The sequence below is a fragment of the Ctenopharyngodon idella genome, chromosome 9 (genome assembly GCF_019924925.1).
Source record: "Ctenopharyngodon idella isolate HZGC_01 chromosome 9, HZGC01, whole genome shotgun sequence".
Lineage (NCBI taxonomy): Eukaryota > Metazoa > Chordata > Actinopteri > Cypriniformes > Xenocyprididae > Ctenopharyngodon > Ctenopharyngodon idella.
The window spans coordinates 8,709,139-8,721,747 of NC_067228.1; the positions used below are offsets into that span (position 1 = coordinate 8,709,139).

Below are 12,609 nucleotides of genomic sequence, written 5' to 3' on the forward strand. Positions count from 1 at the left end.
TCAACTATTATTGAATACATTCTGCCTTAATATTTGTTTATTTTTTTATTTTTTTTTGGACTGTCTACATACATAGTTTCTCACTATTGGTCCTAAAAACACGAAGTTAACTCTGTTGCATACAAATTTTAGGTCTAGACCCGGCAGATCAGCCTGATTTTCCACCCACCCAAAATGGGAGACGTGTTTGTTACTGGCATGTAATCAGGTCTTTCTGTGTCTTTGCTTCTCATGCAAGCCAAGCTCAACTCAGCTTTTAGTCAGTGCATTAACCAAAAAGAAAAAAAAAAAAAGTCTGAAAGGGCCTTTTAGAGAAAATTACCAGCAAACCCTTCTGAGGAATGTGACCCTGTACACTGTACAATTGCTGCTGCATGTATGCCAGCTCCAGTTGTCCTCTTAAAGGGTTAAACTAACCCTTTAAAACTCCCCTTTCTACTTATTTCAGCCACTCAAATGTTGCATTTTGATACAAATCTGTTTATTTCAGTTGAAGTGAGATGCAATACAAGTCTTAAGTTGTATATTCCCCCTGTGGAGTGTGAACCACAATTATTGCAAGTATGCCACACAACGAACAATCAATATGCTCCTACAAAGAATAATGTACATATTGTTCTTCCATTACATTCAACTGTGTTTTAAAAGTACAATTTATTGCAAAAGTGTTCCATTTTGTAATTTTGTAAAGGGCAAGATCTACTTTGTGGCGTTACATAGAAGGACAAAACTGAATTCAAATAAAACTAGTCAACACGAGAATATAAAAATATTTTACAGATGTAAATAAGGCTACATATTCACAGAAATACAGATAATATGCACTGATGTAATGAAGTAAGTGTTTAAAGACTGACACTATGTTCAGAGGGGCCTCATGAAACATTAAAAATGCTTACTTAAGTCAAAAAACCAGTGACTTGGCACCTGCATTTGTGACCAGCTGCACTTCAAACCAGCCGTCCACATTGGACTCAATCCCTTCTGCATATGGTGGAGTCCTACTGGTGTCCAACATCAATATTACACAACTATTACAAAATACCTCATCTATATGTGCCAGCAGTGGTTTTCAAAAGGATGTTAGTGCCTGAGTGATTGTGGCTTTTGTGGCTCATAGACCTAATAACGTAGGTCTGTAAAGTTTACATCTGGAACATCTAGATTAGCATATGATTTGAATGATGGAAAAACTGAGGTGTGGCATCACTTAAAGGGCAGTAAAAATCATGAGGGTTTTAGAGTTTTCACCTAGTTCTAAAAGCCTATTTTTGTAGCTATTTTTGAAGCAAACATGAAGAACAACAAGAGAAAATTCCTGCCTGGCTGTGAACTTTGGTGGCAGTGAATTAATTGCGTGCACCTTAAACCTGAAGTATCTTGTTGCACTTATTTTGTCATGGATAAAGTGTAGCTAATCACATAAAGTGCTTGTGTAACAATCTTTGCAAAAACAAGAATTATGTGCTAAAAATCACTTTCAAATCAAACGAAACAAACAAAAATCTAGTGCTCTTAAAAACTAGTTGCAATGGGGCGAGTGTATCTGGGCCTAAATCTCCAGGAAATTTTCACACCACTAATATTCGGAATGTTAACACAGGAAAACGGTTGCAATTCCCTCACTTCCACATGGTGTAAAAAAAAAAATCCACTTTGGTTACATGTACAAACTGTATATGTCTGCATTGCTTTCCAAAAGAGTTGTAATAGTAGCACCACTGAAGCTGAGATACAGAATACTGACTACATGTATATAAATATATAAGCATTATATATGCATAACTGAATGAATAACTAGCACACTCCAAATAACAATAAAAGAGACTTTAACCATAACTCGTAAAAAGCACTGAGGGACAAACGTTACAAAACTACACTATCTTAAGTAGAGCGCATTGCAAAACTCGGATACCTAGTCTGAAGATTAACTATGACGATAAAGTCGAAAAATCAATAAAATGTGTAAAAGTAGAATAAATATGCTCATTTTTGCTTTGGAGCTTTTACAAGAGTTATTAAAGCATTGTATAACGCATAAGAACCATAGTTTCCCCCTACAATTACTTCTTAGCCGTTTTTTACAGCACCTTGAACACAAAACAAGGGAAGTAATGCATGCATATACATATCTCTAAGTTACGCTAAGGAGAGCTCCTTCTCTTCTTTGTTATTTTAGCTAATGGAGAAGAATTTTTACTCAATGCGTGAACACTGCAAGCAGCAAAAGCATGCATGTTAGTAAAAAAGATGGAATGGGTTCTTGGCGACGTTCTCGAAGAACACAGCATGCGAAACTAGTAGAAATTGGCTTACGGTCTCTTTAAAGTTATACGGAGTTGGAAAGCGAGGGAATATTGGGATCTGGCTTCTGCTCGGGTGAACAGAACAGGAAGAGTCGACTTCGGAGGCTTTTATAGGCAAACCTGAAATACATCATATGTCCCATTGCAACGAAGGAAACAGAGATGATTACGAGAAGGCCGAAGGCCTCTGGATTTGGTGCGAGGATGACCATGATGAAGTGCAGGAGATCAAGAAGATAGTTCATGGAGTTCTGGACACCATTGATGACTCCTCTCTCGGACTCAATCACATTCTCTTGGATCAGCTGGGTCACGGTCAAGTCAAAGGACCAAAGACCTGGAAGCAATTTAGGAGAATCAATTAAAACATATGTGACATAAAAAAGCACCAGCACACAATTATCACAAAATCACTTGTTTTTGGTCTCAAAGGTTGGTTTTACAACCTTCAGGTAATATAAAGATATGGATATCACGTTCTTCTTCTTGAAGATAATGGAATATAAGGACTAAATAAAACTATTCTATTGTTTCCTGTTAGTTGTTCATTTACTTACCGATTCTAGCAGCAATGACGCCAGCGAAGAGTAGACTGACAGACATGTAGGACTCTACTTGGGGGGCTTCCTCAAAAACAGTGGCATTTGTCTGAATCTGTGGTTCAATTGTAGGAACAAGAGTAGGACTCTCGCGCAGCGAGCCGCTGTCCCCAAACAGATGTTTTAAGACCTCTTCGAAGGGCGAGACACTGAGATCGAAAGGGCTGCCAGGAGCAAAGACGGATGCCACGCAGAGCATGAGGCAGGACAGTTGGGTGACTCCAGCGATGAAGCCGGTTCTGATCAGGCCGCACTTCTTTCTGATCCAGGTGAAGGCCACCGTTCCACAGATTCCAGATATAGCTGAGGCTCCCATGAGGAGACTGAGCACGGAGCCGTTCAGGCCCTGAGTGTACGCGTAGCCCGTGGTGATGCAGTCGAAGCCCAGAACGGTCATGTAGAGGAAAGCCAGAGACATGCCGGCAAAGAATATGGACTGATTGTAGTAGGCTACCCAGCCATCCTTAAAGGTACGGATGGGCTCTGTCATTTGGTAGCAGCAACCGGTGTTCTTCTTCACCTCAGCGGTTTCATTCATCAGCTTGGAGCCTTCAACTGGACTTTCACTATTTCTAATCTCTGCAACAGTGAATTGGAAAAGCACAAAAATAAAATATCTGAGTCATAGATTTAATTGGACATGTCACTCTTTTTGTCAGCATTGTTTAGAAAACTAAAATGCACAACAAATTTCAACAAAAATGGTACAAAATAGGTTCTGAAACTCTTATGCAAATTATGCAAATCAGTGAAAAAAGGTGCTTAACCTTCAAAAATGTGTCAAAAAAGAAGAAAAAACAGTCAAAATTGGCAATAGGTTTGCTAGTAACAGGGTTTCAGAATTTGTCTAAACAAATGCAGGTTTATAGTTAGTCAAAAAAAAAAATTTGATAACTTCTCTTTAAATAGCTTATGTAATATGGTCAGATGGTTGAGCTTGACAGGTGCAGTTAACACTATAGTTGAGTAACTTATTGATAAAATGAATTATTTACTTCCTGGGTGTCACAATTTTAAGGAATGTTACATTTTTTGTAATGGGAGAAATCAATAGGTAAATGGGTTCTGCACAAAGTGGGGGAGGCGAAAATCACTTTTGCACTTTTAAGGCGGATTAATATTGCATACTTCTCATGCTATGTTAATCTAATGTTGGATAATAGTCTAACATATCTAAAAGTGCTCACTACAAAAAACATGGGATTTGCTTTAAAAAAAAAAGTATTGGGACAGAAGTGTTTGAATGGTATTACAAACCTTTTTGTACGTTAAGATGCTTCAGTTCCTGGTCATCAGTTTCCTTCTGTCCTGCCTTGAAGGCAAGTGCTGGAGTCTTCTGATAAACTTTCCAAAGCAGGAAGTACTCCAAGCACATGGAGAACAGGTTCCAACCCGAGATAAACCCACAGCCGATGAAATGGGAACCGAACGACATGATCTGGCCCACAAGCATTGGAGCCAGAATGTTGGTTAACTGGTCGATTATTCTTACAGTTGCGTTCATATCTGACAAAATAGAAATATAAGAAACAAAAAAGAGTATAATTGTTAAAATTGATATATTATGTGATTATATAAATAGAGAGATACATATAAAAGAGAGTTATTCAGTAATATAAAATTGGGTCAGTGAGATTTTTTTATGTTTTAAAAAAAAAATCTTTCATGCTCACCAGGGCTGCATTTGTTTGTTAAAAACAGTAATAACAGTAATATTGTGAAATATTATTACAATTTAAAGTAACTGTTATTTAATATACTTTAAAATGTCATTTATTCCTGTGATGTAAAGCTGAATTTACAGCATCATTACTCCAGACTTCAGTGTCACATGATCCTTCAGAAATCATTCTAATTTGGTGCTCAAGAAACATTTCTTATTATTATCAATGTAGAAAACTGTTGTGTTGCTTAATATATATTATACAAGTTTACTTATATATATATATATATATATATAAAAGTTTATTTAGATTTTTTTTTTTCCACAGTAATGAGAAAACTATACGTTATGCATGGATTTACAGGAGGTTACTGGGTTTACTGGGTACATTACATTGATGGGTTTATAATGAGAGCCATAAGGAATGACAGCTGATGCAAGCACTCTATGAAGATAAGACGATTGATGGAGAAAGAGCTGTAATGTATTTTATGAGTTTTCTCAACTAGGTGAAATGATTGTTATAGACGGTATAGTGGTAGAAAAAAAAAAAAAAGTATTTGGACACTTAAGCCACATTCCGTTAAATAAAAAAATACATATACAAATACAAAATACTTTACAAAATTAAAAATCATTTCACTGAAGAATGTTTGTTACCTACACTATAAAAAAGAATTGTTGGTTTAACTTATAAAAAAAAAGCAAGTTACCTGGTTGGCTTAAAATTTTGAGTTCATTGAATTTAAAGATTTGAGTTAAAACAATGAAGATGACTGGTTTAATCAACAGAAACTCAAAATATTATGTTATCTGAACCACATTAATTATTTAATGTGATGATTTGAGTTGATTTGACAAAAAAAAAAAAAAAATGTTGTGATAAATCATGAAAATATTTTTTTTTGAGAGGCAATGTAATAAAGGCTGAAGAAGGTGAAACATTAAAAGTCCTGACCTGCCAATTTGCTCCGATCATCTCCTGCCACAACCACAACCCAGTCCCTCTGGATGGTAATGGACATGGCTGTGCTGGCCAGGTTAGCGATGTTAGCAATGGTGATGACCATTATGTAGCATGTTGTCTGCAATGACAAAGAACATGTAATTAAAAAATATGTCACTGTGTCCAGAATATTGTTAATTGTTTAAGTCCACAGCCACAAAAAGCTCAATTTTGGGAACAGTCCAGAACCAAAAAACGGTTCATTGAACATACCCCATTTTGTCTGCCATATGGGTTCTCGACCTCAGTGACACCAGGACAAACAGCAGGTTTTGTTTGTTATTGTATATAAGCTTTCCAGTCCTTTAACAGACTCAAAGCACTAATATTGAGTAAGCAACATGCTTTCTGCTCATGTGACATCCCTGGATTCTGCTGACAGCACGTCACCGTTTTGTTACCAAGGTGTCATGTTTCACTAACATGAACTTAAGTTGAAGCCATGCAGAATGAAGAGGGGAGCCCTTTCTGTTTTACCTCCTATAGTTAGAAATTGTCAAGGAGCTTGAAATCACACTGAATATCCTGTTATAATGAGATTGTTTGCTAACTATTAAACAGGGAGTCAGAGTTCAGAGTGAAACGATATGCATAAAAATCAAGTAAAAACAAAACCAAAGGCCAAAGAACTGCAGCAAGAATGTTCTGTTCTTGGAAATGAAGACTTTCTTTATTAGTGCATAAATAAGGGTTAGATCTGTGTGCTTTTGAATAACTATTTACTCATTACGCAAATACTGATAAATAGTGTCAGAGTTTTGCTAGGAAGCGAACTCACCAGCAACCATCCGTCATACATGGTAGAAAGCTGTTCTTTAAACTGGAAAACGGCCATCAGAAGGACACCGCAGAGAATGACAGCACTGTTCTGGACAACCAAAGATGTCTGCGCCACTAAAAATTAAGAAGGAAATCCAGATTCAGTTGCATTCAGTTAAAATGTTGGAATAACTGGCATATGCTCTCTGTAATGTATCATGTTTCACAATTATCATGCATGCTCTGTGGTTTGGGTTTCGACATGTTTACCTTTCAGCCTGGGGTTTTTGTCCACCCAGTCACCAATAATAGCGCCCAGTAAGAGGACGGACCCCGCAACCACCAGTCCATACACGGCTGTCAGGAGTAAACTATTGCCATACAGCTCCACCAAAAACACAGCCACAGCAAAATTCCACATCCGATCCCCCTGTAACACAATGATCATCAGTCAGCATAATTTTGTGATTGAAATAAGACTATAGTTCAAAAGAATTAGTAGTATTTTGCAGCTTATATCAGCTGATATGGATCAACACAATTATATAAGACAACATATTAATGCAATAATGAATATATTACACACACACACGTGTTTTGTAGTAAAAATTAATGATCTGCATAATGTCACTCTGCTGTCATGATAGAGATACACTATTATCTCTTGGTAATATCAAAACCAAATAACTGGTTATGGTTTTTACTTATTTAAAGTTCGCATAAACATTAAAATAACAAATAAAGTTTTTATGAAAAGGGTAAAGTCGAATTTCTCTGAATTTAAGACAAAAAAATTCTGGAGAATTTTGAGCCTTCAGTAATCTAAAATATTAATAAATATAAAAACATTTATAATAAAAACTAATTTTGTTGTTGTTTTGACTGCCACATTAAAAGAAGAACGAGAGCTGTCAAGCACAGATCCTAAAGCAAATAATCTCTCACCCATGTTGACAGAGCATGTCCGAGGTAAATGAGGAATTTTGCAGACGTGAAGAATTCGTGAACTCTTTCTGAATAGAAGAAATTCAAGTGCAAGGTTATTTATTATTTTGGTCACGCCAAAGGCGCATATTTCATATATCACAGCATCATACTGCCAAACAAATCCGTAAAGCACTTACCACAGCAAGGTTTCTTAGATCCAGCGCTGTCCATTGTACGTTATATATCGATTATATTTGTTCGGTTTTGTCAAGAATTAGATTGTTTTGTAGGTTTCGGGTTAAACAGGCAAAGTAAATCCTCGATACAAATATTTCCTGGGCAAAACACGAATATTCCCTTCTCTCCTCTCCAAACTTAGCTATCACTGTAGCTGAAGTTGGAGAGAAATAACCTTTCTAGAACAACTAAATGAGTAAAAACATATAATTCCCGAAAGGGCCAGACCCGCGCTCACGGATGCAGCCGTGCACCGTGTTTACCACACAGCCCGTCTGACAGACTGCTGATATATTGCGGAAAGAGACTCCGCCTACTTTTTCGCTCAACAAAGGCAGAACCAATGTTTCCGTGACACAGCAACATATTTAATAACACAAGCTCGTATGACAAGGTCAAAGTCATGGTTTCAATTCACTAGATGAATATGCAAAATACAGCTACAATAACTATATTATAAAATAGCTTTGTTGCGGCAATCAACAGGTCTAAATTGCAGGGGAGTCCGGGGGCTAATTGTCTTCGGAAGTGACTTCTAAATGATAACAAACACCTAGTTCAAAACCCTTATAAATTAGAATGTTTTTGAATTCCGCCCTTCAAAGTAAAATTCAATATTTTCATATTTGAGATGCTACAGCTGAGGCAATTGTCAACATTATGGCATTGGGGCATGTTGTCACAAAATGTAAATGTGTTCTTTTTAATGGACAATAATGGTGGAAATCCTTAATTTAGCATGTCTTTCTTTCTTTTTGCAGTTAAGTGTTTAAGGTCTCCTCTACATATTACTACTTTTTTGTGCATCTCAAATCTGTGCATCATATTTGTTACATTAAATTGGTATTGGCCATTAAAAAACCATATCATTAATCTCTTTACATGGCAAGTGACACAGTTTGATGGGTGATTCTGTTGGACTTGAGGACTTAAAAGGTGCATGGTAAATCTGTTAATGGGTAATTCTACAACACAGGCCTTGGTGAATATTACTGATTCATTGAAATCCAGAAACTATAGCCAATTAGTATAGGGTTTCCATAGAATCAGTGTCCACATTGTCTTATATCAATCTAGATAGCTTTATTTTCACAATCAGTACTAGAACACTTTTTTTTTCTTTCTCACTGTTCTTGGTTGCACTTTGGATCAGTGACAGCTATTTCCCAACAGTTTGGCAGTATATGCCTTCTCCCAATAGCATCCAGATTTATTCTATTCAGGTCAGTACTTATTAGTGTCAGTATTAACACAGCAGCAGCTTCAGCACAGAAACAAACACAGTGTAAAAATACATGGAAAGCTAGTTATCAAAAACCAGCAATAGTTTTGTCTTCTGCTTTTGGTTTAAAGGAAAGTTATTGCACACTCACTTCTCCAAACCAGTTATTGCCTAACCATGAGAGAGTGAAGTTCAGTCTTTTATAATTTATAAAGGTGCTTGGGCACTTTCCCATTGAGAATGGGCAACAAATTTCTATCTGGATACATTAGATCAACATTTTTTCCCCCATTCTCAAAGGAAAAGTGCCCAAGCATCATCGCTCAGGCGACATTGCCCGGAAACATTGCTCAAAAAGTTGCCCTGTGTATCATCACCTTAAGTTCTAGTCTCATTGGACATGCTTCGTTTAACATTGGCTATACACTCTTAAAAATTTCAAAAAAAGTTTCAAAAAGTTTTTGCACAGAAGAACCATTTTCAGTTTCCCAAAGAACCTTTCAGTGAAATGTTCTCAACAGTTCTCATTGAGTGTGAAGAACATTTTAATAATCTAAAGAACCCTTTTCCACTATAAAGAACCTTTTGTGCAATGGAAAAGTTGTTCCACTATAAAGAATTTATTTATTTTTAATGTAGAAGCTCATGGCAAAAGTAATAGCATGTTTTTCTTATCTGGTGAATTTTTAGATTTTTTTGACATGATAATACATAAAAGTGAAGTAATGCTTTGCTCTGTTTGATTGTTTTTAAATAATAACATGATGCAATGATATGTCATATTTAATCACAAAACAAACAGAGAGGATTGTGCCGTTATACCTCTTTGTTAGTGGTTTTCATATTTGTTTGCTGCAGTATTTGGCAGTATATGCATGACAAAGCAACACCTAAAACTGCTTGTGGGCTTGATTAAAAAGTCTGACGATTAGGAACCCATGCCATTCACAGAAGGCTCAAAGCTGAGTCATGTTGCACACAGAACCATCCCGTCCACAGAAATCTGAGACATGGAAACAGATTACTCAGGTCAGAGACTTGGTTTTGTGCTCCATCACTCTCATAAGACCACTTGCTTGCTCATATCCTTTACATCGACATTTAAACACATAACATCAATAGAATGAAGGAATCTGGGACTGTTGACTTTCCCACTTATCAAACTACACCTTTTTAACCCAGCACAACAATATTCAGACTCTATTCGTGGTTTTTGTGGTAAAAAAAAAAAAGATATTTGTGGTCTATATCTAGATTAAATTGAGGAAATGTAACTAAACTTGGTTTTCTTTGACCTGACAAATCAGCTAAGCAACTGTTCCAGCACATTTACTAACCCTGGACATTGGCAATTTTCAGTTGATAAGAATCCAAGCTTTACACAGGTGTCTAAAATCAATACAGGATTTCTGCCATGACCATGTCTGGACCCAAACAAACTAGTGTGTTTGTGATATTAGAGGTGGAAACACACAAGTAAACACTGTTCACGTGATTTAACACTTAAGCCTTTCATGGGTGACCACACATTTCAACAGAATATACAGCAAACAGGGGCTAATGCACAGTCAACAGGACCACAAACACAAACACTGTAATTCAGTAAATGCAGGTTTTCTGTGTCATGAATGAGGTTAGAAGTTTACGAAACAGGAGAGTGGGATCTAACTGGTATTAAAAATAGGAATGATTACAAAAACCAATAGATTCTATGTTTAGAGCAACAGACAACAGATTAAAATGACTTCCAGGTACTTGCTTTTAATATCTGAATAATGTAGTGCATAGTGTGCACTTGCAATGACTCAAACCTTAAAATAAGGTTCAAGTCTGCCAGCCCAATGCAATCAGACATTAGGGATTTTTTTTTTTTTTTCTGGTCAAAGTATCAAGTCAAGTCAAGTCACCTTTATTTATATAGTGCTTTTTAAAATGCAGATTATGTCAAAGCAGCTTTACAGCGATAACTGGTATATAATTTTGGCTGCTCAGCAGCTCTTAAAGAAAATGGTGTCAATGCAGGCAGATCAAAGCACTGTTGAATATCAAATGTCAAGTGTCCCCAGCTAAGCAAGCCAAAGGCGACAGCGGCAAGGAACCCAAACTCCAACAGGTGATATCAGGTGGTAAACAGGTGTTAAAATGTAGAAAAAAACCTTGGGAGAAAACAGGCTTAGTCGGGGGGCCAGTTCTCCTCTGGCGAACAGTGCTTTGTTATGATTCAGGTAGCTATCATAAGTCCGATGGGATCGCAACATTCAAAGTATTTATTCCAGTTCCATCCAGTTGAGGATCGTATTCATCATGCCGGTATGGACGGTTTGTTGAGGAACTGTGCCACTGTATAAAACAATCTGTAAAATATTCCATTGATAGACAATAATTAATGATAAAACAAGCTTGGTTTGATTAAAATCATAGCGAGAGGGGTCATTTTTAGGGTGACCAGACCATATTTACAGCTATTTCGGGCATCCAAGACCATCCTATCTATTTGAATAGGGGAATCCTGAAATCTCAAAAACTGCTTGGCGAACTCCCAATTACATTATATATTTCAAATCAGCAACAAAATCTGACATGAACCGATAAATGTTGTTTCTTATGCTAAAATATAGCATTAAAAAGGCTTATTTTTCAGGCTAGATGAGTCAATGCGCATGTGAATTCCTATGCGCGAGTCTCAGGTTTCTATGGGAACCGGACCCTCTAACGCAGGGGTGGGCAAACTCGGTCCTGGAGGGCCACTGTCCTGCAGAGTTCAGCTGCCTGCAACCCTGATAAAACTCACCTGCGTGTAATCCTGAAGACCTTGATTAGCTGGTTCAGGTGTGTTTGATTAGGGTTGGAGCAAAACTCTGCAGGGACAGCGGCCCTCCAGGACCGAGTTTGCCCACCCCTACTCAAACGGCAGCTACAGTGACGCAATGACTTTGTCAATCAGCGATTGGCTCTTTCACTTAAAAATCTGTTTTTGTAAAGTCATAATTTTGTTTATAATTTTGTTTGCAATGGTTACTATTTACTATTTTTATGGTGTGATTTTTGACGAATTGTATTGTGACCCGACAATATCATAATAGTTATTAATTATAATAGTGTAAGGAACCCAGAACAATAATAATAAAAAACATACAAAAATGTATTGTACCCACTTTTTTTTTTATTCATAGATAATAAAAAAAGTGAGATTTTAATGATATTTTAACCATTGAACAAGGAAATGTCCCTGGATTAGAAATCTGATCGCCAGTCTTTTTACCCCTCTAAATACCCTTTACTTATTTGACAGTTAATGTGTTAGTGTTTTGTCATTGAATTATTGCATTCCCTTGTTTGCATTTCCTACATTTTCGATGCTGTTTTATACTTAAAATTAGCTGATTTAACAAAACACAATATGACTTTTGTCTCAATATGCATGTGATCATTTAAGGGTTGTGCATTTTAAAGGGTTACAAAACCTTTTGTCATCAAGCGATGACCTCATGAAAAAGGATTCTGCATTTAGGATTGTGGCTGTTGGCTATTTAAAAATCAAAAGGCTCCATTGTACCCTAAATACTACCTGGATTCAACACATTTTTACAGTAAGACAGTAAAAGCCGGTCAGCTTTGACTAAACTATTTTCCCCTCAAGGTTAAAATGCAAACAATGTGCTTTGACATGTTTTGAGCAAAGCTCTCCAGTTGCAGGACAACAAAATATTTGGATAATTGGACGTTGCATAAATCAAGAGTTATGACAACATGTTCAATTTCTTTACCCCCCTTTCTTAAGTAGGATATCAGATAGAATAGTATCAGATAATATCAGTTCCACATAGGTTTTGGTGATGAAAAATACTAATAGTGGGTCACTGCCCTGGGTGTGAAATAATACAAAATCT

At 36.6% G+C, this 12,609-nt stretch overlaps 1 protein-coding gene across 1 annotated transcript; it reads right to left on the minus strand.

Annotated features, from left to right (window-relative positions):
- Positions 1 to 459: 459 nt before the first annotated feature.
- On the minus strand, positions 460 to 7,772 carry slc40a1 (solute carrier family 40 member 1). The gene is made up of 8 exons (XM_051906809.1): positions 7,458 to 7,772; positions 7,279 to 7,346; positions 6,604 to 6,763; positions 6,353 to 6,468; positions 5,527 to 5,653; positions 4,163 to 4,411; positions 2,864 to 3,484; positions 460 to 2,643 (listed from the first exon to the last, which is right to left on the minus strand). Exons 1-8 carry the CDS (start codon positions 7,489 to 7,491, stop codon positions 2,330 to 2,332), a joined length of 1,689 nt encoding a protein of 562 aa, XP_051762769.1. The 5' UTR covers positions 7,492 to 7,772; the 3' UTR covers positions 460 to 2,329.
- Between the last annotated feature and the right edge of the window lie 4,837 nt (positions 7,773 to 12,609).

Excerpts from the sequence above, each read along its gene's own strand:
- slc40a1 (XM_051906809.1), bottom strand. The coding sequence starts at position 7,491 with ATGGACAGCGCTGGATCTAAGAAACCTTGCTGTG. Across the intron at positions 6,764-7,278 it reads GACATGCTCTGTCAACATGG|GGGGATCGGATGTGGAATTT; the intron begins GTGAGAGATTAT and ends ATTGTGTTACAG. Across the intron at positions 2,644-2,863 it reads CGTCATTGCTGCTAGAATCG|GTCTTTGGTCCTTTGACTTG; the intron begins GTAAGTAAATGA and ends AATTGCTTCCAG.